The 25,660-nt window shown below is 38.5% G+C and overlaps 1 protein-coding gene across 10 annotated transcripts in view; it reads left to right on the forward strand.

Annotated features, from left to right (window-relative positions):
* The window catches only part of ST7 (suppression of tumorigenicity 7), a 263,640-nt gene that overhangs the window by 73,556 nt on the left and 164,424 nt on the right, over positions 1-25,660 (forward strand). Inside the window, exon 1 of one of the 10 annotated variants that reach the window (XM_036905694.2) lies at positions 25,535-25,647. The exons of the other annotated variants lie outside the window; for them this stretch is intronic. Coding sequence (XP_036761589.1) covers position 25,647 — 1 coding nt within the window. The 5' untranslated portion in view covers positions 25,535-25,646. Of the gene's footprint in view, positions 1-25,534; positions 25,648-25,660 lie in introns of those variants that run through there. 10 annotated transcript variants of the gene reach the window in all.

Here is a 25,660-nt window from a genome sequence, read left to right on the forward strand (position 1 = left end):
GAGATTTTTATGTTTTTTAAGGGGGGACAATGGTGGGAGTAAGATGCTGGATTTTCTATCAATACAATCTTAAATGAAAAATAGTTGATAGATGCTTAGTGCTAATGTAAAGGCAGTCTTATGTGATTACTTCTTAAAGGGATTCTTCTAGGTAGATCTGATGTGATAGCTTTTCTGTGATTTACCCAGAGTCCTCTTTACTGCTTATGGTCATTCCTAAGCCAATTAGAAGAGTCCAGTATATTATGTAGAGGGGAACCACAGTGAATAGTGGGGTTTGGCAGTTCCTATCACTGAGAAAGACGTGTTCACTTTGTTTCCTGTATTAACCTTTGCTGACTAGTTTTAGTCTTCCTCATAAATAAGATTTTTCCCTAGTGAGTATTGATTGACACCTAATGACATTTTTATTTCTCAGGGCTAGGATGAGAGCTACTTTTAAAACATGGAAACGATTTTAATCTTTTTAGTATACAAATAAAATAACATTGTTTCCTTAATATACCAGAGCTCATTTTCATTATAGAAATTTAAAATAATACAAATAATGAAAAAAGGGAGGTAGAAGAAAAAGACATTTCTTAGTTTTTGGAGACAGATTTGGGATTGAATCTTAGTTTTATCTTTTTCTTGGCAAGTAATCTTTGAAAAATTTATAATCTTCCAATAGGGAACAACACTCAGTCCATGCTAAAAGAGTTAGTGTGATAGTATATGGAAGAGGCTTAAAACCATGCGTCACATATGGTCAGTGTTGAATGGGTAGTTATATAAGTGTAAATGCAAATTAATCCCTGGAAGCTGTAGATATGTTACACTAAATAGCAATTGGAAATCAAGATTGCTAATGAGCTAACTTTAAGGAAGAAATTCTCCTGAATTATGTAGCTGGGCCCAGTATAATCATGAGTCCTTAAATGTGGAAGAGAGAGGCAGAAGAGGTCAGAATAGTGTGATGTGAAAATAACTCCACCTGCTGTTGCCGGCCTTGAGGATGGGGGAAGAGGGCCAGGAGCCAAGGAATGTGGGTGGCCATCTGTAACCTTCCAGAAATATTCTTGCATAAAAATTGCTTATATATTTTTTCCTTTTGTATCACAAATGGGAGCTTTTTCATCTATACTTTTATATTTCTTGAGTTACTGCTTTTTAAATCAAATACTGAAAAAAGATATAGGTTGTATCATTTCGATCGATTGCATTCTTTTTAAAAAATAGCTTCATAGTATGCCAATATATGACTACCACAGTTTTTAAATAATCCTCTATTGATGGACTATTTTGTTTTCAGCTTTGAAACCATAAATTATCTTAATCTGTTCAGGCTGCTGTAACAAAATATCATAGACTGGGTGGTTTACAAACAACAGAACTTTATTTCTTGCAGTTCTGGAGGCTGGGAAATCTGAGATTAAGGTACCGGCATGGTCGGATTCTGGTGAGGACCCACTTCCTGGTTCATAGATGCCATCTTCTTGTTGTGCCCTCCCATGGCAGAAAGGCAAGGCAGTGCTTAGCGGTCTCTTTTATAAAGGGTCTAATCCCATTCATGAGGGCTCTGTCCACATGACCTAATCACCTTCCAAAGACCCCATCTCCTAACACATCGCTTTGGGGGTTAAAATTCAACATGTGAATTTTGGACGGGGTGTGGGGTGGGCACAAGCATTCAGTCTGTGGCACAACTCTGTGAATATGCACAAATATAAATTCCTAACAGTAGTGTAGATAGTTAAGTTTATGAATTTAAAAATTTGATGATTATTGCCAAATTACTCTACAAAGAGGCCATTCACTGTATACTCTGTTTTATAGTCTCTGTCTGGGCTATACTGTACCTTAGTTTTTAGTCACATTGAAGTGGAAAGTACAACATACTATGAGACAGAGATCAGACAGACTGTCACTCTCTTTATTCCTTATTAAATACAATGCCAGACATTGTCTCCTGATTTCTGGGCTGCAGTTATGCAGATGATCTGGGTCTTAGAGCAGGCATGGTTCCTTTGGCAGTGATGAGAGCAGAACCTTGGGTAGAGCCTACTTCCTGCAGCCTGATTCCTGTGGCTTAACTGCAGTTCTGACAGAGGAGAAGGAAGGCAGTGTGTGACAGCCAGCCTGTCTTTTCCTTTATTTGGGATACCGATGGACATGGAAACACAATATTTAGCTGGCAAGCATGGTTCCTGCCTGTAGTTCTTCTCTAGAAAATATGTAGCCTGTCCCTAGAAGAGGCACAAGCTGTGATATATTTTGATTTTTCAATGACAGAGGTTTGTCTCATGAGCAGGAAAAACCATGGACTTTCAGGGACCATGCACACTGGGTATAGGACATTTTTCCCCAGGAGTCCGAGTCATGAGTGTATGTATGAAGATACTTGCTCACTTCATTTTCACCAGTGCTGTGTATGAATAAACTAAAAATATGACAGTTCTACCACTTTCTAGTTCTGTGATGTTAGGAAGATGACATAGTATTTTTTACCTATAAGATAGTAGCACATAGGAAGCATGATAATTTTTTATAATTATTGTTACTATTAGCTTTTATCAACCTGATGGGTGAAAATAGTATCTCATTTAATTGTGTTGAATTATTAATGTGGTTGAGCATCATTAAATATGTATAAAAATTGGTTTTTATTGATGTATAATTGTTTTTTATATTAGGAAGGTTAATCTTTTTTCTGCCCTCTATTTTTCAAATAAAATTTTCTAGTTTGTCTTTTGTATTTTGTCTTTATTCATGGCATTCTTCTCTCATGCAGATATTTTTAATATTTATTGTGGGTAAATGTGTAACATTTCCAAAATATCTCGGCTGGCTTTAGTGCATTTGCCTATCCTCAGGGGTGGAGAGAGGTTCATCTCCATGTCAATGGGTACTTACCTGGGCAACTGAGGGCGTGTCTGAACCTGAGAGTTTAAGGGGAGGGGCAGGCTTGCTTGATGGCTTGCTTCTTCTGGAGCAGAGGAGAGAGATGGCCCCAGGCTGCAGTTTGTAAGCAATAAACGGGTTTTAAACTTTATTTCTCCCTTAGACTGATTTCAGTTTTAAGAGGTATGTTGTCCCAGGATTTCCTCTCCCCAGACTTACATTTATATAGTCAGATTTGTAATTTTTGAAAAAATTTCTGGCTTTTGTGTCTTGCCTGAAAAGGCCTTTCCTTCTCCAAGATTAAAAAAATAGATATATTAAAACTCCGTAGAACGTATACATTTTTCTTCTTACTTTTGAATCTTTGCTCCACTAACAGATTTTTTACTTTCAAGGAAAAATTCATGCAATTAAATATCAAAATGCAATTTGGCATAATATACAGGGACTTTATGTTAAATATATATGTTAGCATAGTGGCATTGCTTACTATATATCCTTCCATGAATGATAGTAATTAATAAATAATTCTTTTTTACTTTTGAAGTTTTCAATTATAACTGTCTAAGGATGGGGTAAGTAATATTTTGAACCATCATTGCAGCATACAAAACAATTCACTTTTTTGTTTTAGAATTATCATAGTAATCCATAAAGAATTAGACATTGAAAAATGAGTTATCACTGAAGCATCACAAAACACATGCTACTAATAATTGATCTTTACATACCTTTCTGTTATCTAGCTCTACTTTCTCCTGTCTGACTACAGCAATTTGGGAGAGGAAATGTATTCGATCTTAGTAATTTTTTATTTTGACTTAAGCTTCCCAGCAGAATGAAGATGAATTATTTATGCTCTGCAGTCTTAGAGTTGTTTGAAATTGGTGTTGATAAAAATAGTGGCTAAAGCAAGCAATGGTATATATTGCTGGGGTATTCAAGACAAACTATTCCTTTTCAGTTTTTCTGTTGTGGCCTAGCAATATTTTATTCTATTTGAAGAAGTCTTGTGTTTAGGACAAATTTAATTTATAGGTCAAGACATATTTTCTTGATTAAACATATGTTACTTCCGTGAGAACTGCCTTGTCTTCCCAGGTCAACAGGACCTCACAGAGGAGGCCAGGGAGTTTCCTGTGTTTAATTGCTTTTAGGCTTGTCATGAGTGGAGTCTGAAGGGAGCTTGACTTCACTGCCTTAGGTGAGGAAGTGATTGTCTACACCATCATAATATGTGAATGTTGCTATTTATTGAAGTCTCTTAGAATATTCTGCAAATATTACTTCAGTTCTTCAGACTTTAATATTAGTGCTATTATGTTTTAAGTTCATACTTGCAAACTAACACCACTGCATGTCAGTGAGATAGCACATATTGTTCCCATTCACAGTTGCAGACATTCCAGTCGAGTGACTAGTAGTGCCACCTTTACCGGAGGATGAAAATGCCAGTCTGTGTTTCTTAACTTTCTAGCCAGTTTCCCATAATTACATTTACATTTCTCAGGTTCAAAGAGTTTTGAGAAGACGATAGAAGACCACTTTCTTCTCAGTGACAACAACAACTCTGAAGAAATACTCTGCTTTTGGACCACTCCTGCCTCTTGTCATTATTTTGTTTTCCACATACATTGTTCTTTCACAGTACACAGCCCTGGTATGAATGCTTACATGCCTACCTTTTTCCTTTCTTTCTCCCTCAGATATCTTCTTTCCTTGGCTTCATGAGGAAAGAAAAGGGAATTGTTGCAGTTTTGATTTATGTATCTGATAAAACCTTTTATTTCAGGAGAAGGGCTAAGCAGGCATGAGGTGGGTGGAAGAAAGAGGAACTTATTCTTCTAACAAAACAAATTGTATAACATCACTCACTCACTTGAAAACCTGATAAACCCAGCACCATGTGAGAACTCGACATGTATGAGGCACCATTTAGGTGCTTTGTGAGTTATTTTCCTTTTGTTTTTAATTGAAGTATAGTTGATATACAATATTACAGTGGGCCAGGTGGAGAAAAATAGGTGCTTTCTGTTTTTAATTCATTTAATCCCTCAGGTCCGTGTTATCATCTTTTTCACATGGGAGGAAATGAATTCAGACAATTTTTAAGGAAGCTTGTCTAAGGCCACACAGTGTCAGAGCCAAGAATCACATCTAGAATACTGTGGCTCCAAAGTTAGTGTTTGCTTATTCTTCTATTTACATTTCTAAATACTGTTTATATATAGCTATCACCCAAATTTTTATCTCTAGACCTCTGGACCTAGTCTAGACTGCTCTATTCTACACCTTTAGCCTAGACCTGTTCATCCAGTGGCCTGCTCAGCATCTCCACCTGGATAGCTCATGAGTACATCAAACTCAGTGTATCCCCGAACTCCTGATTTCTAGCACCTCATGTACCTTCTACTTACCCACTTGTTTCCTTCTCAGATTGTGACTGTCCATCCTTTCATGCTCAGGGCAAAAATTCCTTGACATCATCCATGATCCCTTTATTTCTTATATTCCACATGAACTCTGTTACAAAACCTTACTGGGTTACAAATTTTCTGACACCATTTTCTTCCCAGATTACCGCAAACTCTCCTGACTGGTAACCTAGCTTTTACCCTTGCTTCTCAAGTCCATGCTAGACACCTCAGCTAGAGAGCCTTTTCAGACTCCAGTCGGCCCTCTCTTTTGTCCAAAGCCTCCAGTGGCTTTCCTTCACCCTCAGAGTCAAAGCCTACCGGACCTGGCCCTGTTACTGCTCTGACCTACATTCCCTGTTGCTGACCGGCTCTAGCTGCACAGGCCTCCTCTCCGTCCTTTGAACACACCAAGCACACAGCTGCCATAGGGTTCTCATGCCTCATGTCCCTTGTTCCTGGAATGCCATCCCTCCATATCTGCATGGCTCTTTCCCTCATTTCCTTCAAGTCTTTGAGCAAATGGTACCTTCTCAGTGAGGCCTACCCTGGCCACTCCACTTGCTGGCATTCCCCATTTCCCTTACCCTGTTTAAATTTCCTCCACTGTCCTTATCACCTTCTAATAGATTATATAATTTATTAATGTGTATTGTCTATCTCCTTCATCCTCTGCTCTCCCACCCCCAACTGAAAGCTCCATAAAGGCAGGGGTTTTCTTCCCCCCTTTTTTTTTGTCTGTTTGGTTCATCTTGCATGCCTAGCAATTATGTCAAGTCCTGGCACATTGTTTGTGATCCATAAAATCTGAGGAATGAATATATTTATTAAAGACATGTGTCAAGTGCTGTGTCAAGAGTGAGGAATACAGGAGCATTCCAGGCTTTCAAACTTTTAATTAATTCTACTCTTTTAGGATTTCTACCTTTGAGTTAAAGGGAAATCAAGTTTTAGAGAGGTTCTATCTCCCAGTGGTGAAAGGAATGAGCATGTGTTCAGCCGTTGCTTTGTACAAGATGTTTCATATAGAAAGCTGAAAAGCATTCATGTATACCTTCCAACAACCCATGAGGAGTGTTGTCCGTGTTTTGCAGGAGACTGTGGTTCAGGAATGTTGTGTACCTTACTAAAACCCAGCTACGCTCTGTGTGGCATAAGAGTCAGATGCACATCTCTCTGTCTGTTTGTCTGTGCTCTTCCCACTGTGCCACACTGCCTCTCTGAATGGGTTCATCATTCAGAATTATTTCATCATAATTATTTCATTATGCCATCTTTTTATCCACATAGAGCCCTCATTTGAAGTGATGAGCTAAATACTTTAAACATTTAATAGTTTAGTACTTTTAGTAGTACTCCGTCCCCTGTGGAGTGAGCCCCATTTCCTAAGCATGGCATGGAAGACTCTTTCAGTCTGTGTTTAGTCTGTCTGGGGAGCCTTTGTCTTTCTCCTCTGGGGCTTTGTCAACATCAGCTTCTTTAAAGCCTCGTTATTTACCTGGTAGGCCATATGCTTGTAGTTTCACACCTCTGCAAACTGTTTCCCACCAACTGAAGTGCTTTTTCTTCCCTTTCCTGCCTGGGGAATCAATGGTTGTCCTTGGAATCCCAGCTCATGTGTCACTTACTCAATTAAGGCGTTTTTTGCTTTTCTTGCTGGGGTGGTCGGTCCCTGCACGTGGCCTCCCAGAGCGCCACCTCTTGTGTGGGGATCATTCACCCTTTCTCTCCTGTTCTACTTCGTCTCCCAGGAACGGGTCTGTCTGCTATTCTTTGCTTTACCAATACCTAGGGCAGGCCTAGGACCTGCCATACACTAAGTGAAGGTTTCTGCAGTCACTTAATGGTGATATGAGCTATAATGGGTAATGAAATCACATATGGGTTTTGAATTTTAAAGCAAGGAAATGACAGTTACAATCTGAGAAAAGTCTGAAAGACACTTCAGAAATGCCCTGTGGGTGAAGCATTCATTCATATATTCATTGCTGTTGGGTAGTTATTAAGTGCAAAAATGTAGTGGGTTCAACCTCCAGCCCTGTTACTCACTTCCAGTTTAACTGTGCCACATTACTTACCTCTCCACCCTCCACCTGATCAGGGAAATGGGGGATATATTGGTGCCTATCTAATAGTGTTGCTGTGAGGATTTAATAGCATTGTATATAAAGATATATAAATATACTGCTATGTATTAGGTACTAGATAAATAAATATAACAAAGCTTTTTGGAGGAGTTCATATTTATACTACATAATCTTGAATTTTAATTGCACGAAATAGGTAGAGCAAAGTACTAAACTAAGGACATTATTCATTAAAAAAAACAAGCCACTTGTTTCTTTGTGTTACCTTATGGGTTCATCGTTCAGAATTATTTCTGACAGACATCTTTTTATCCACATAGAGTCCTCGTTTGAAGTGATAAGTTGAATATTTTAAACATTTAAATGAAGAGGGTTTACAAATGGTCATTATCACAGGAGAAAGAGTTAGAACCTGGGAGTTGTGTGTCTCATCAGAACAATTTAGTTACAGGCTGTTCAGTCTTAGTGTTGTTTATAAGATGGGTTAGGGAGAAGTTTTCCCATGTAAAGCATTTGATGGCAAGAATCAAGGCTCACACAGAATCTGTGTGGGCCCTGTGACGTGGTGTCCATATGACAGAATTCTGTTTAGTGAGTCTTCCTTGAAATATTTAAATCATGTATATATGCCTGTCCAGCTGCAATTTGATTTCACATTGGCTTAGTGGTTGGTACTTTATGCTCTCTGCATTATCAGAAAACTTCATAGGCTGGCAATAATTAAAGGATTTGGATTAAATAGATGGAATGTGAAGTCTGTGGTATCTGTGGGTAGGATTGTCAGCTTAAACCAGCTGTTTGGAGGCTGGAGATGTTTTTCATGGTTGTAAGTCTCCATGCCAAATTTTTTCTTCCAGAAATTGGCCTGAGAGAGGGGATGCTTTGAAAACAAATGCAGAAGTAAACAAACAATGACTTAAAAAATCAGCAATTTATTTTCCCTGTTCTGCTTTAATATAGTTGCAGAAATGCCTCAAATTACAGATGAAACAAAGTATTCTTCAATCCATTAAAACATACTGTGCTTAGAGATATGACAGTGAACAGGTCACATGGTCCCTGCCCCCATGGAGTTTATGATTTGGTGGATAAAGCACACATAAAACAAATACAAAACATACCCATATTTATGGAACAGGGTGCAGAGGTTGAGGATAATCAGGCTTTTACTACGAATAAGGTAGTCAGAGAAAGCCTGTCTGAGGACTTGAGCGTTTAGGTGCAGGATTCCAGGAAGTCAGCATTGTAAAGGAGGAGCGTTTCAGGCCAGGGCTCAGCGAAGGTCCTGACGGGCAAGGAGCTTGGGTCTTGCCGGTTCAGTGAAGAGGCCAGTCTGGCTGCAGTAGTGGAGCGGGAATGGAAGTGGGAGACCAATTAGAAGGCTGTTGTATAAGATGGGAGGTGATGGTGGCATGGCTCAGGGTGCTGTGGTGGAGAGAGAAGACGATGTGTTAGGATGTATTTGGAAGGTAGAACTGGTGGGGCTTGTTGGATTGGGTGTGGGGAGTGAGGCAGACGGAGAAACCAAGGATGACTCCCAAGTTTCCAGCTTGAGCTACTGGATGGGTGGGAGTGCCTTTAATCAACATAGGAAATTATCTCAAGGAAATAGGGAAGGACACACAACAAAGGCCAAAGGAAATATGAAGGTTGGCAACCCTTAGTAGAGTCTAGTCACCCACATGTTTTTATTCCCATTCTCTTGCTTTTCACCAAAATAAAAGCTTTTCATCTGCTTGCAGACTCTTTGAACACAGTGCAGCCTCTGTGTCATCAATAATTTATGCAGTGTTCTCAAGTAAAAGTGTTAGTGTCCAGGCCTTGTGATTCTGATCTGGTATCCAAAATATTTCACAGGGCAAATAAGGGAATATTTAAAAATGAAAAATATCATTTTTTAGTATGGCACATTTTAAGGGCCATAATTAAATTTTTCCCAGGGTCACTCTACTTTCTGTAGGTATGTAATTTAACTATAAAGGTTTATCATTGTTCTAGGACCTGTCATACTAACATGTGCACCCTATTTATAGGAAACTAAACAGGTTGATCGGTATGTTTTGCTTTCAGCTGATTTTTCCATATCTATATCTGTCTATCTATCTATCTATCTATCTATCTATCTATCTATCTATCTATCTATCTATCTATCTATCTATCTAGATTTCTCCCCCAGTGTATACCACCAGAAAGGCTTTTGAATGTATAGCTTTGTAATCATCCATTTGACATTGGCAGTTATTTTTTCAGGAAAGTATTTATTCTACTCTGTTCTTATTCTTTCAGTAATAACTTCTCTTGTTATAAATGAGACATTTTCATGTAGATAATTCAAAAAGTACAGAAAGCTATATAGTCACTTGTAATCCTAATACCAAGAAGTATTTTTTTGTCTTTTTTATCTAATCAGTGTGATGCTTCACATTCTATGTGCAGTTTTGTATCCATTTTTTCCCTTTAACATTCTATTATGACTGTTTTCTACATCTTATTAACTGTTATTCAAAGATGACATTTTACATGACTCTGTGCTGTTCTATAGCATGAAGCATTTAGTCATTTTCTTGTTGAACATTTAGGTTATTTGCTGGTTTTTGTAATTTTAAAGGAAGGAAAAAAGACAGTTTTTACAGAACACAGTATTTTAACAAAAAAAACCAATCTTCTGTTCAAACCAAAATAATTTGTAAAAGCCATTGTCCTCCCCATGCAGCTTTAGAAGAATGATTGGGGCATGGAAACAATGGCAGTTAAAGCCCCTGTCTGCTGGGCTCTCAGCTCCTGCAGTGCTTTTCTGTGGTCTGAGCGGTGTCTGAACTAAATGTGGACTCTCTTTGCTAAGCTCCTCAGCACCGTTACTCGCTGGGATCTTTGCCCTGGTGCTCTAAAGACTCTCTGTATTTTCATTTGTAGCTGGCCTCTCTGCACCTTGCCTTGCAGCACTGGTTGGAACAAGGGAGAGAGAGGCAGTTTTGGGGCTGTCACATTTGCATGCCTCTTCTTCAGCACAGCCCCCCTGTGTGGCAGCCCCTCAGGTCTCAGCAGGGCACCTCCTTCTAGCCATACATCTCACCAGCTGTTTATTGACCACCTATTGAGTTCCAGGAACTGGACTAGATACTGGGGACACCATGGTAAGACAGATCCAGCTTCTCTCTCAGTTTATTCCTGGTGGAAAGTACACACGGGAGGGAGTATAGATGGTTATTTATGGCTTGGGAGACTGCTGTACCAACACGGTGTGCTAGATGGTTCTGAACTTAGCTAGCTCTCCCCAACACATGAGCACCGTCTACATGTTATATTTGTAAACGTTGTGCACACATCCCCTTAGATATGAGTTGCACCTGTGAAAACTATAAAATGGGACCAAAGAGCAGTCGTGAAGCACAGGCTTGTCTGGCAATGCTGAGTCTCTCTGCTGGCCTTTGCATTTGGGGTTTGGTCAGGATGGATCCTCAGGTGCCTCAGTACAAGTCAGTTGTAGTCCTTTGGGCTCAGGAACTACTCTTCCCTGCTGTGCCTGGAACAAGATGCATGGCCCATGTTAAAGGTGTTGGTGGGCAGAGCTGGGCTTGTCTGCCTGGAAGGTGACCTTTATTCTTTGTGTGTTTCCCTCTTAACAGGATACCATGAACGCAGCATGTAAGTGAATTTTGCCTTTGGCTATTCCTTCTCACACTTGGTCTGTAATGTGCTGGGCTTCAGGGCAGGGTGCCATGTTGTACATTTTGGCTTGGTTTGGTTTATTTGATAATTTGGCAAATACATCTTCATGGGTATGTAACAAAATAGTTTTACCTCCTAAGTTCTATGTGAGCATTTTCCTGGCACATTATTTTTTTAAAAACTGTTAGATGTAACTGTCACAGAATTTCTTGCTAGACATGTCAGGGAAATACAGCAGATAAGTAAGTGTGGATTTTAGCTATATATCCATCTCATGATATTCCTTTGCGAAGATGAGGAAACATGGGCTAGATACAAGGAAAAACAGATGAATTAGGAACATTAAGTGTTGTATTTAGTGATGCTGTGATACAGGGAACCCTAGACACCCATTCATTGGTCCTGAATTAACATTTTCACTTTATCTCTTATTAGTTATGTGACCTGGGACAGTTTAGTAGTAATAATCATTATTATGTATAATAATTAACATCTACCCAGCAACGCTCAATTACTAAAAAGTAACTCACTAAATTCAGGAGTAAATTTGATTGGTTTAATTCTCTATGAGATGTAGGTACTATTATTTTATCCCAATTACTATGTGAAGAAACTGAGGTGCAGAGAAAATGAATGAACCTTCGATCACACAGCTCGCCAGCTAGGGTTTGCACCAGATCGTTGTGACTAAGCAGCCCAAGGACCGAACACTGTGCTCCCCAGCCTACCGAAGTCCCAGTGTTCTCACTGAAACAGTGGGAATTTATTTCTCTGATAAAATGTGAGGTGGTGTTGGTGTTCATATTTCAGTAAGTCTCTGCCTTGCTGGCACTCTTGTTGCTCAAATTGGCAGTAGGACTTTTTGTTCCAGCTTAGCGAGGCAGGTGAGATGGGAATGTTGATTTGTGCCAGGTTAGAAAAAAGGATTTCATTTACTGAAGAGTATGTTTCTTCCTCGGAGTTGTGAGAGTTACATGAAATTAAATGAGGTAAAATAGAAGAAAGTGTAATTGGAAAGAGTTTTCCATATGCAAGAGATTATTTTCCATCAGAGTCACCCTTGGAGAGGATTTTGGTGGCATAGGACAGGGTCCTCACTTGGTTCCTGCCCATTTCAGCATTGTCTCAGCATCTGGGAGGAGGAAAACAGAGGGATTCTGATCATTGACTTGTGGGTGATCCAAAACTGTTGATTTAGTTTTCATTGATTACTTGCATTTTATTTTCTCTAATGATTTGAAAGGCAGACTATTTAAAATACGATTTTAAATTGTGGCCAACTTAAGCTTTTCATAAACATGCTTATAGCTGTGTTTCACTAATTTATCTCATTATATTTGTGTATTCACTTATCCCTTTTTCTTAATATATAATTGACAAGTAACATTATATTGGTTTAGGTATATAACATAATGGCTTGATATGTGTACATTCATACTTATTATGTCTGAAAGTGCCTTTCTTATGCCCTATGAATGAACCTGGCCAGGATAAAACTAAATAGACTTTAAAATTGTCAGGCCAGTAATTAATATACGATAAAGGAGCCATGGACATACAATGGGGAAATGACAGTCTCTTCAACAGATGGTGCTGGCAAAACTGGACTGCTACATGTAAGAGAATGAAACTGGACCATTGTCTAACCCCATGCACAAAAGTAAACTCCAAATGGATCAAAGACCTGAATGTAAGTCATGAAACCATAAAACTCTTAGAAAAAACATAGGCAAAAATCTCATGGACATAAACATGAGTGACTTCTTCATGAACATATCTCCCCGGGCAAGGGAAACAAAGGCAAAAATGAACAAGTGGGACTATATCAAGCTAAAAAGCTTCTGTACAGCAAAGGACACCATCAATAGAACAAAAAGGTATCCTACAGTATGGGAGAATATATTCATAAATGACAGATCCGATAAAGGGTTGACATCCAAAATATATAAAGAGCTCACACACCTCAACAAACAAAAAGCAAATAATCCAATTAAAAAATGGGCAGAGGAGCTGAATAGACAGTTCTCTAAAGAAGAAATTCAGATGGCCAACAGGCACATGAAAAGATGCTCCACATTGCTAGTCATCAGAGAAATGCAAGTTAAAACCACAATGAGATATCACTTCACACCAGTAAGGATGGCTACCATCCAAAAGACAAACAACAACAAATGTTGGCGAGGTTGTGGAGAAAGGGGAAGCCTCCTACACTGCTGGTTGGAATGTAAATTAGTTCAACCATTGTGGAAAGCAGTATGGAGGTTCCTCAGAATGCTCAAAATAGAAATACCATTTGACCCAGGAATTCCACTTCTAGGAATTTACCCTAAGAATGCAGCACTCCAGTTTGAAACAGACCAATGCACCCCTATGTTTATCGCTGCACTATTTACAATAGCCAAGATATGGAAGCAACCTAAATGTCCATCAGTAGATGAATGGATAAAGAAGAGGTTGTACATATACACAATGGAATATTACTCAGCCATAAGAAAAAAACAGATCCTACCATTTGTAACAACATGGATGAAGCTAGAGGGTATTATGCTCAGTGAAATAAGCCAGGTGGAGAAAGACAAGTATCAAATGATTTCAAGTCATATATGGAGTATAAGAACAAAGGAAAACTGAAGGACCAAAACAGCAGCAGAATCACAGAACCCAAGAATGGACTAATAGTTACCAAAGGGAAAGGGACTAGGGAGGAGGGGTGGGAAGGGAGGGATAAGGGCGGGGAAAAAGAAAGGGGGCATTACAATTAGCATGTATAGTGTGTGTGTGGGGCACAGGGAGGGCTGTGCAACATAGAGAAGACAAGTAGTGATTTTACAGCATCTTAATATGCTAATGGACAGGGACTGTGAAAGGGTATGTGGGGGGGACTTGGTGAAGGGGGGAGCCTAGTAATCATAATGTCCATCATGTAATTGTAGATTAATGATACCAAAAGAAAAAAAATTAAAAAGGTAAGAAAAAAAAAATTGTCAGGCCAAGACTGTTTCTTCCACTTCGTTGTTTTTCATGCAGTGCTGAACATTGTGTTTGGGATATAATTTATCTTTCTTAATGGTGATTTGATGTGAATTTTTAAAAATTAAGAACTAAGCCTTAGGGAGTTAAAGGATATTTGTTTACATGCTTTGAGTTAGGGTTTCTCCAAACTGGAGAGTTTTTTTTTTAAGCAAGAGTAGAACTATTTATTTATTATTTTTTTAATGCTTTTAAAATAAAATCTCTTCTCTCCATAAAAGGTAGCATACTGATTTTCCTGGTGATTTTTTAAAACAGAGGTATCATTGATGTACAATCCTATGAAGGTTACACATGAGCAACATTGCGGTGACTACATTCACCCATATTATCAAGTCCCCCCCAACCTCCATTGCAGTCATTGTCCATCAGCATAGTAAGATGCCACAGAGTCACTACTTGTCTTCTCTGTGCTATACTGCCTTCCCTGTGACCCCCCACACCATGTGCACTAATCATAATGTCCCTTAATCCCCTTTCCCTCCCTCTCCACCCACCCTCCCCGACCCCTTTCCCTTTGGTAACTGCTAGTCCCTTCTTGGAGTCTGTGAGTCTGCTGCTCTTTTGTTCCTTCAGTTTTGCTTTGTTGTTATACTCCACAAATGAGTGAAATCATCTGGTACTTGTCTTTCTCCACCTGGCTTATTTCACTGAGTGTAATGCCCTCTAACTAACTCCATCCATGTTGTTGCAAATGGTAGGATTTGTTTTCTTCTTATGGCTGAATAATGTTCCATTGTGTATATGTACCACATCTTTATCCATTCATCTACTGATGGACACTTAGGTTGCTTCTGTATCTCAACTATTGTAAATAGTGATGCAGTAAACATAGGTGTACCTATGTCTTTTTGAATCTGTGATCTTGTTTTCTTCAGGTAGGAGTAGAATACCTGGGTCAAATGGTATTTCTATTTTTAGTTTTTTGAGAAACCTCCATATTGCTTTTCACAATGGTTGAACTAATTTACTTTCCCACCAGCATTATAGGAGGGTTCTTCTTTCTCTGCATCCTCACCAGCATTTGTTGTTCCTTGTCTTTTGGATGTTCACTATCTTAACTAGTATGAGGTGATATTTCATTGTGGTTTAATGTGTATTTCCCTGATAATTAACAATGTGGAGCATCTTTTCATGTGCGTGTTGGCCATCTAAATTTCTTATTTGGAGAAGTGTCTGTTCATACCTTCTGCCCATTTTTTAATCGGGTTATTTGCCTTTTGGGTGTTGAGGCATGTTGGTATATAATCTGTATTGTTTTCAAATGTACAGCACAGTGTTTCAGCAATTACCCATATTATTAAATCCTTACCCCTTCTAGTGGGTTGCTACAGAATCATTGGCTATATTCTCCATTCTGCACTACCATCCCTGTGACCAATTTATATTGTGATTGCAAATTATTTTGCCCCTTTTTCCCCCTCACCCTCCCTCTACTACCTGCCACAACCCCTCCCCCTTGGTAATCACTAGTCACTTCTTAGTGTCTATGAGTCTACCACTGTTTTGTTCCTTCTGTTTCACTTTGTTTTTTACATTGAATAAATAAGTGAAATCATATGGTATTTATTACTCTCTACCTGGCTTATTTCATTGAGCATAATACCCTCTAGATCCATCCATGTTCTTGCAAATGGCAGGATTTCTTCTCTTTCCGTGACTGAATAATATTCCATTGTGTATATGTATATCTTCTTTATCCATTCATCTATGGATGGATACTTAGGTTGCTTCCATATCTTGGCTATTGAAGACAGTGCAGTGGTAAACATAGGGGTACATACATGTTTTTGAATCAGGGATTTTGTTTTCTTTGGATAAATACCTAGAAGTGGAATTAATGGATTGTATGATATTTCTATTTTTAGTATTTTGAAGAACCTCCATTATGCTTTCGACAGTGGGTACACCAATTTACATTCCCACCAACACAGGAGAGTTCCCCCTTCTCCACATCCTTGCCAACATTTATTATTGTTGTCTTTTGGATAGTGGCTATTCTAAGTGGTGTGAGGTGATAATCTCATTGTTGTTTTGATTTGCATTTCCCTGATGATTAGTTATGTGGAGCATCTTTTCATATGCCTGATGCCCATCTATATATCTTCTCTGGAGAAATGTCTGTGCAGGTCCTCCACCCATTTTTTAATTGAGTTATTTGTTTTTTGGGTGTTGAAGCTTATGAGTTCTTTATATATTTTGGATGTTAACTCTTTATCAGATGAGTCATTTATGATTATATTCTCCCATACAGTAGGATGCCTTTTTGTTCTGCTGATGGTGTCCGTTGCTGTACAGAAGCTTTTCAGTTTGATGTAGGTGCACATGTTCCTTTTTTATTTTGTTTCCCTTGCCTGAGGAGATGTGTTGAGGAAAAAGTTGCTCCTGTTTATAGTCAAGAGATTTTTGCCTGTGTTTTCTTTAAACGTTTTATGGTTTCATAATTACATTCAGGTCTTTGATCCATTTCCAGTTCACTTTTGTGTATGGAGTTAGACAGTAATCCAGTTTTATTCTCTTATATGTAGTTGTCCTAACTGGTGTAGTTTTGCTAACACCAGTTGTTGAAGAAGCTGTTATTTCCCCATTGTATATTCATGACTCCTTTATCACATATTAATTGGCCGTGTATGTGTGGACTTATATCTGGGCTCTCTGTTCTGTCCCATTGATCTATGGATCAGTTCTTGTGCCAGTATCAAACTATTTTGATTACTGTAGCTTTGTAGTAGAGCCTGAGGGTCTTCTATTTGTTAATGTCCTCCCTGAAATCTTGAATATTTTTGTAAATCCATGAGCATGTTTATGATTTTTACTTCGATATCTTTATCAAGAAGATTGGTAATCTCCATTTCATTTAGCCCTCTTTCTGGTGTCTTGTCCTGTAGTTTTTTTTGGAACATACTTGTTTGCCTCCTCATTTTTCAAGGTTTTTGTGTTTCTTTCTTTGTATTAGATGGCTCTGCAATGCTTCATGGCCTATAGAGTAAGAGCTTTGTGAAGAAGGCATCCTGTGGTGTGCAGAAGCTCAAGACTCTTTACTCAAGACTCAGTGCCTGATTCTCCTTTGCGGGAGCCCCAGTTGCTCTTGGTGTGCAATGGGCAGGGCACCTTTCTGTCTGTCTTCCAGTAGTGATCTGAGTCTGCAGCTCTGGCACTTTACTTGAGCAGCCTTTTTGATCATGGCAGAGGCCTCTGCTGGGATCGCTGTGGTTGGGGACATTGTGCAGCTCTGGGGCAGGGCAGGACATGCATCACTGGGCTTGTATACTCACAGGGAGGAAGGAGCTCTCGGCACTGGCTCCCCTGAAGGCACCTCCCTGGGTGGGCTGATGCAGGGCCAAAAAAGCTGAGTGAGTCTCCCTTTGCCTTCCAGGCAGCAAAGTCTGACTCTTCTGCTGGGGTGAGTGGGCTGGCTTGCCGACAGTGCATGCAGGGAGACACCTCAGGGCTGAGTTGCCCACTAGTGGAATGGAACATCTGGGGCTCCCGAGAGTTCCCAACTTATTGGGCCTAAGGAGGGCTGGGGAGGTATCGTCCACTTGCCCTTTCTCCTGAGAGTTCCATCCACCCCTCGCCCCTCTGGCACCCCTGCTGCTGCTCCAAGTCTTTCAAACTACCACCTCTGCTTTTGTCTTGGGACCAGCAGAGCTTGCCTGTTCTCCACAAGCTATTGGCATGTCAGCCTCCCAGAGTGTTCCAGCTGTCCCTGTGCCCATCTCCACTAATCACCAGACCCAATGTAACGTGGACTCGTGCTCCTGGAGCAGATCTCCAGGGCCAGGTGTGCAGAGGTCCTGAGAGCCTATCCCCTCCCCACTCTGTTCCTCTTCTTCCCGCCTGTGGTCCTGTTTGGATCCCGCTCAGTTGTGGCTCTGCCCCTTTACCCTTTTCTGTGTGGTCTTCTCTTCTTCCCACGTGTTGGTGATCTGTTTTGCAGTCTTCAGGTTGTTTTCAGGTTTAGTTATATTTGCTGTAGTTTCTTCTTTATGTGTTTGTGGGAGGAGGTTTCTGCCTTGCCTTCCTACTCCACCATCTGTTTCCCCATCAGGAGATTGTTTGATTACGTCATTTACTAACATGTCTAAGGTTGATTAGTTGGCTTCAAATGCCTAACCATAGCAAACAATGGCACAGTTGAAGACCTCTGACACTGACTACTTATTATGTTATTCCAGACCCGTACTAAATCTTCAATTTGAATATAATACAAGGAACATCTGTATCGGGACTTACTTCTCCTCTTAACAGAATTCCTTTGAAAACAGTCAGTGATGTAGTAGAGTCAGGAGACCTGCATTTTGTCACTATGCAGTGTGTGAACATTGGTCTGTCAGTTTAACTTGTTGGGACTAACAAATTTTGCTATAAAGTATGTTAAGATCAAGATTCCCTCTGATTCTTTTTCAAATGTTGTTATCATCTGTAGAGTCAGGCCACTTCACTAATCCTGTCTAAGTGGGATGTTTACAGAACCACAGTTGATTTGAGGCAGTGCCTCTGACTCCTCTGCCTTAGGATGACAGCTGTTCCTTGTATGTGGGCCATAGACTTCAGGATTTACATAAGCTGTCATTAAAGAGGCTCATTTTTCATAAGTTTTTACTTTTTAATTATTTATTGTTGTATTTGCAACTGGCTGTCAAGAATAGGAATATCAACTGACTTGTGTCGGAGTGATGGAAATACATCTACTTTTGACTTTTGTGAATAGATTATTTTTTGGCTAGTCACATTATCTATCTAAATAAGATGGGGAATCACTAAACACATTTTTTTTTGCAGAAAAGCAGTTAATTTCCCATAAAGTTTGCATGGTAATATTTTGTTTGTTTGTTTCCCAGTAAAACATTAACATTCAGTTTCCTTTAGCTTTATCTGTCTTCAGGAATTAATGGGCAATTTGCAAAAGAAGCAGTTAATATGGAAAACTTAAAATATGTTCTATTTAGTGCTAGTTATTTTTTTATACATCTTTCTATTGGTTGTTAATGGAACTCTCTTTTTCATGAAGACACATTGTGATTCTTTACTTGAGGGTTAAATGTGCTTTGAGAAGAAGTCAAACTGTCACTATTTGCAGATGACATGATATTGTACATAAAAAGCCTTAAAGACTCTACTCCAAAACTACTAGAACTGATATCGGAATTCAGCAAAGTTGCAGGATACAAAATTAACACACAGAAATCTGTAGCTTTCCTGTGCACTAACAATGAACTAATAGAAAGAGAAATCAGGAAAACAATTCCATTCACAATAGCATCAAAAAGAATAAAATACCTAGGAATAAACCTAACTAAGGAAGTGAAAGACCTATACCCTGAAAACTACAAGACACTCTTAAGAGAAATTAAAGAGGTCACTAAAAAATGGAAACTCATCCCATGCTCCTGGCTAGGAAGAATTAATATCGTCAAAATGGCCATCCTGTCCAAAGCAATATACAGATTTGATGCAATCCCTATCAGATTACCAACAGCATTCTTCAATGAACTGGAACAAATAGTTCTAAAATTCATATGGAACCACCAAAGACCCCGAACAGCCAAAGCAACCTGAGAAGGAAGAATAAAGTGGGGGGGATCTCGCTCCCCAACTTCAAGCTCTACTACAAAGCCACAGTAATCAAGACAATTTGGTACTGACACAAGAACAGAGCCACAGACCAGTGGAAGAGAATAAAGACTCCAGACATTAACCCAAACATATATGGCCAATTAATATACGATAAAAGATCCATGGACATACAATGGGGAAATGACAGTCTCTTCAACAGATGGTGCTGGCAAAACTGGACTGCTACATGTAAGAGAATGAAACTGGATCACTGTCTAACCCCATACACAAAAGTAAACTCCAAATGGATCAAAGACCTGAGTGTAAGTCATGAAACCATAAAACTCTTAGAAAAAAACATAGGCAAAAATCTCATGGACATAAACATGAGTGACTTCTTCATGAACATATCTCCCCGGGCAAGGGAAACAAAGGCAAAAATGAACAAGTGGGACTATATCAAGCTAAAAAGCTTCTGTACAGGAAAGGACACCATCAATAGAAAAAAAGGTATCCTACAGTATGGGAGAACATATTCATAAATGACAGATCCGATAAAGGATTGACATCCAAAAATATATAAAGAACTCACACGCCTCAACAAACAGAAAGCAAATAATCCAATTAAAAAATGGGCAGAGGAGCTGAATAGACAGTTCTCTAAAGAAGAAATCTGGATGGCCAACAGACACATGAAAATTCTAATTAAAAAATGGGCAGAGGAGCTGAATAGACAGTTCTCTAAAGAAGAAATCCAGATGGCCAACAGACACATGAAAAGATGCTCCACATTGCTAATCATCAGAGAAATGCAAATTAAAATCACAATGAGATATCACCTCACACCAGTAAGGATTGCCATCATCCAAAAGACAAACAACAACAGATGTTGGCGAGGTTGTGGAGAAAGGAGAACCCTCCTACACTGCTGGTTGGAATGTAAATTAGTTCAGTCATAGTGGAAAGCAGTATGGAGGTTCCTCAGAATGCTCAAAATAGAAATACCATTTGACCCAGGAATTCCACTTCTAGGAATTTACCCTAAGAATGCAGCACTCCAGTTTGAAAAAGACAGATGCACCCCTATGTTTATCGTTGCACTATTTACAATAGCCAAGATATGGAAGCAACCTAAATGTCCATCAGTAGATGAATGGATAAAGAAGAGGTGGTACATATACACAATGGAATATTACTCAGCCATAAGAAAAAAACAGATCCTACCATTCGCAACAACATGGATGGAGCTACAGGGTATTATGCTCAGTGAAATAAGCCAGGCAGAGAAGGACAAGTACCAAATGATCTCACTCATATGTGGAGTATAAGAACAAAGGAAAACTGAAGGACCAAAACAGCAGCAGAATCACAGAACCCAAGAATGGACTAATAGTTACCAAAGGGAAAGGGACTGGGGAGGACGGGTGGGAAGGGAGGGATAAGGGCGGGGAAAAAGAAAGGGGGCATTACAATTAGCATGTATAGTGTGTGGGGGGCACGGGGAGGGCTGTGCAACACAGAGAAGACAAGTAGTGATTTTATAGCATCTTACTATGCAGATGGACAGTGACTGTGAAGGGGTATGTGGGGGGGACTTGGTGAAGGGGGGAACCTAGTAAACATAATGTTCTTTCTGTAATTGTAGATTAATGATACCAAAATTTTAAAAAATGTGCTTTGATTTCTTGGTTCATTGTCATGAAAATGAGAATCATAATTAAGAGGAAATCAAGTATCAAAAAAGAAATGCTTAAGATTTATAAATCCTATTTTCATATCTATCATGTATTTTATGAAAAATTGCAATATGGAAAAGTTTTAACTGAGTTTTTAAGTCAGTTGATTGGCCACATTTCTATAACTGCTATAAGATGGTATCAAGGAAATAGCAAATATAATTTATGCTCTTAAATAGATTATTATTTAAAGGGAACAGAGAAAGAGTATTCAAGTCAGGAAATGTTTATTTGCCAGTCTAGCATTTACTAGAATGAACACAGATAATGGCAAAGTTTGTGTGTGTATGGGGGGGTGTATGCAGTATTTCTGGCATATATACATGTATATATGAATTTTTCTAATTTTAGACATATGTATCTAGTCTGGGAGCAAGAATTGTGTCATCCCTCATGCACTTCATTTAATGAAAGCAATGCCTCTGATCAGAAATATGTAGATACTTGATATTGAATCAAATTCTTATATACCAACTAATTGTTAGTTATATTTTAATTTATTTCTGACCTTTGGCCTTAGGCCTCTACCAATTTTCAGGATATTTTTGGTTAAATATTAAAATTTAATTTTAAAACTTTCACATCCATTTGATCATTGTAACCAGTTGACTCCCATGCAGTGGGATCCTTTGATGTGGAGGGCTGGTTGGTAGGCAGCGTGCAGGGGAGGACAGGCCCACCAGAGACAGACAGTAGGTAGGGGGCTAAACACTGACTGGTCAAAGAAGGGCCCATGGATAGCAGAGGTCAAATGGGTCTGAAAGCTATGGAATCAGTTGAAGCAGGAAGTACAAACAAGGCAAGCAGAGTATCAGGTAACTCATTGCTGCATTGTATGAGGAAAAGTTTCTAATTACAATGCTGGAACTAATTTCCCTTTACCTCTTTCATGATTCTAGTTGAGTGGAAAATCTTGTCCCTTTCCAGGTGTTTGTGGCTAGAAGAGATTGGGCCTTCAAGTATGTTCTGAACTAAGTAAAGGCTGGTCATGAAAACAGAATTACAGAGAACTTGTTATATAACAACAGTTTTAAGAAATGGGCATGAAGCTTCTAAATTCTGAGAGAAACTAAACTAAAAACAAGTATTAGGAAGCCAAAGCATATGTGTGCACAGCATTTTAATGTATAAATCCAACCCCTGACCTTTCAAAGTTAATTTATGCACATAATGCAGTTTCAGCCAAAATAGTTCTGGGATTTGGGGGGAAAATTGAAAGGATGATCTAATGGGAAATAAACATGGGACCTTCCCAAGAAACTTCCCAGAATGAAGAGCACTCAGTAATAATGATCAAAAAGTATAGACACAGATGTATGGAATAATATTTGAGTCTAGAAATTGATTCAACAATTATAAACAATATAATAAAATATTTTTTTTCCAGAAACAAAGAAGTATTACAGTGGTGTTGGGAAGCTGGATAGCAGTTTTTTTGAAAAAGTAGTTACATGAATATCTTTTACTATATACTAATATAAATTTGAAATAAGTTAATGAACGTGATAAATTAATGTATAAAAAATCATATTCTAGAAAGACTAAAAGAAAAGAAAATAGAATATAGAATAGAACTGTGAAAGGATACCTTTTTTAATTTTAAAGGAATAGAGGAAATAAAGAAAAAGATAGGTTTAAAAAATACTTAAAATCTGTAATCAATGATAACAGGTTTTTTTTTTTTTTGGTATCATCAATCTACAATTACATGAAGAACATTATGTTTACTAGTCTCCCCCTTCACCAAGTCCCTCCCCACAAACCCCATTACAGTAACTGAATGATGACAGTTTTTAACAGGACAATAGCAAAGTGGGAAAATAAATTTTTACCAACAGGACTGAAATAAAGTACCTAAAGTGCTTGTTCATTTTTATCCTCCAAACTGAGATTTTTATAGATGATTGGACAAAACATAATTGATAAAGGGAAATAAACTTATTAAAGTGAACGAGAAAAAATGCTTATTATAATGCATGATCAAAGATTTTGCTTGAATATTCCTGCTCCCATAAAAAAAAAGAAAAAGAAAGAGAGAGAGAACATTTCATATTGGCAAATTTGCAGTCATGTTTGAATAGCTCCTCTTGGGGAAAAAAAAGGGCAAACCATAGGAAAAACAAAAATATTGCTCAAACCCTTTGGCCTAGTAATTCCATCCCTAAGAATCTATTCCAAGGAAATAATGTGTGCACACCATGCTCAAACCCTATTGTTTCCCATGATAGCAAATGATTGAAAATAATCTCTGTGTTTATTGAAAGGAAACTGGTATATTAATGATGCTATAGTAACATGGCAGGATCATATCAAGTCATTTCAATGAAAACTATTAAAGACTACATACTTAGGAAATTTATTTACGGTGTATGTTAAACAGACTAGAACTCACAATATGATTTCAATGAAAGTGTCTTTGAGAACTAATGGGCAATAATAACAGTAATTCCATTAAAATGATAGTTATTTTTAAAGTAGGTAAAATAGACATAGTATAGAAATGATATTTTTAAGTAACTAAGATAATATTTAATATAGTATTGCCTTTCCCATAAATAAATAGGAATAGAAATCTTGTTTCCTGCCATTGTGAAGCCAGTTATAAGCACCATCCCGTTGAAACTCCAGGACTTGGAGACTCAAGTCCCTGAGGTAAATGGGTAGTAGGGAATCAGCCAGACTGCCCGTGGCTTTTCTGCTGCAGTCTCAGTCAGAGGTCAGGTCTAAAGACTCCTTCGAGAACAGGGGAAGCAGGGAGGGCAGTTTTCACAAGATTCAAGCTCATCAGCCAACTTTTTTCACAGGGCAGCTTGCTGAAAGTTACTTGAACTTTACTTTCTACGATGTGTATGTGTGTGTGTGTGTGTGTGTGTGTGTGTGTGTGTGTGTGTGTGTATGTGTGTTGTGGGTGGTGGTGGTACAGCTTTTACAAGCTAATTTGATGCAAATGATTTATCATGTAGAAGAATTGTATACCCAAAGAACAACTGATGTAAATTATCTGAATCCCCGATTTAGTGATAAGAAAATATTGGATGTGAATGCTCTACTTCCCAGAAAACATTAGACAGTACTTGCATTTTACTTCTGCAAAGGTGCAGAAGAAGAATGTAAGTTGTCATATTGTAAATGGCTGGTCTAGGTCTACAAGGATAACAAAGATGGAGATTACGTATAAGTGGGCATGGAGGGTGACACTGACATTAAAAGTATATGTGTAACTATTATTATTTCAGAAAAAAATAAGCAATATTTACACTAGTTGTCACTTTGAAAATTAATATGCAGGACAAAGCTTAAGAATCCAAACAATTTTCTGATTATATTTCTAGTTTGTCCTCTCTTCAGAAGGATACCTTATTTGTCACTGATCTGCTGGGGTATTAGTCATCTCAGGCTGTCATAACAAAATACCATAGACTGGATGGCTTTAACAACAGAAATTTATTTTTGGAGGCTGGGAATTCCAAGAGTGAAGTGCTGGGTGATTGAGTTCCCTGGTGAGGGCTCTCTTCCTGAATTGCAGACAACTGCCTTGTTGCTGCATCCTAACATGGCAGAGGAGAGAGAGAGAGAGCACTGTCTGATGTCAATTCTCATAAGGGCTCTAATTTCACTGTGAAGGCTCCACTCTCATGACCTCACTTTATTATTCCCTTAAACCTTATTTTCTCTCCAAAGCCCCATCTCCAGATAACATCATGTTGAGGATTAGGGCTTCAACATACGAATCGTAGGGGGACACAATTCAGTCCATAACAGATGGTAAGTAATCTTGCCACCAGGGACTTTATCTCACACTATTTTAACCTCAAGCAGAAAGTTCATTCTCATTGCACATATGCTTCCATGGAGATCAGAATTGGTATTAATTAATTAAAAGTGATAGCTCGTTAATCGTTTGCTCATTGCGACATGAAATTCAGTCCTACTTTCATAGTAATCTTTGGGACTTATTTCAAGAGTTAGCCTTCTGTTACAATGCTAAGCAACAATAGCAGTTAATTCATGTGCTTAACTATTTTCTTTTCCCTTTTCTCAAACATTAACGTATTGTGTATGTGCTAAATTTTCTAGGATATTTTTATGTTTATATTTGTATGAAATAATTCTATCTGCCGCTTTCTTGGTTTCTTTTCTTTTTCTGTAGAAGCATAGTTTATTTGCTGCTTTGAAGGAAGCTGGATTTTTAAAAACACAAAAATGGGAAAACACCTGTGCTACTGTTATCCTCGGGGGTCTCTTTCACCCAGAGGACATAATTTTATACCAGTGAGTACCTTTT

The sequence above is a fragment of the Manis pentadactyla genome, chromosome 7, assembly GCF_030020395.1.
Source record: "Manis pentadactyla isolate mManPen7 chromosome 7, mManPen7.hap1, whole genome shotgun sequence".
Taxonomy (NCBI): domain Eukaryota; kingdom Metazoa; phylum Chordata; class Mammalia; order Pholidota; family Manidae; genus Manis; species Manis pentadactyla.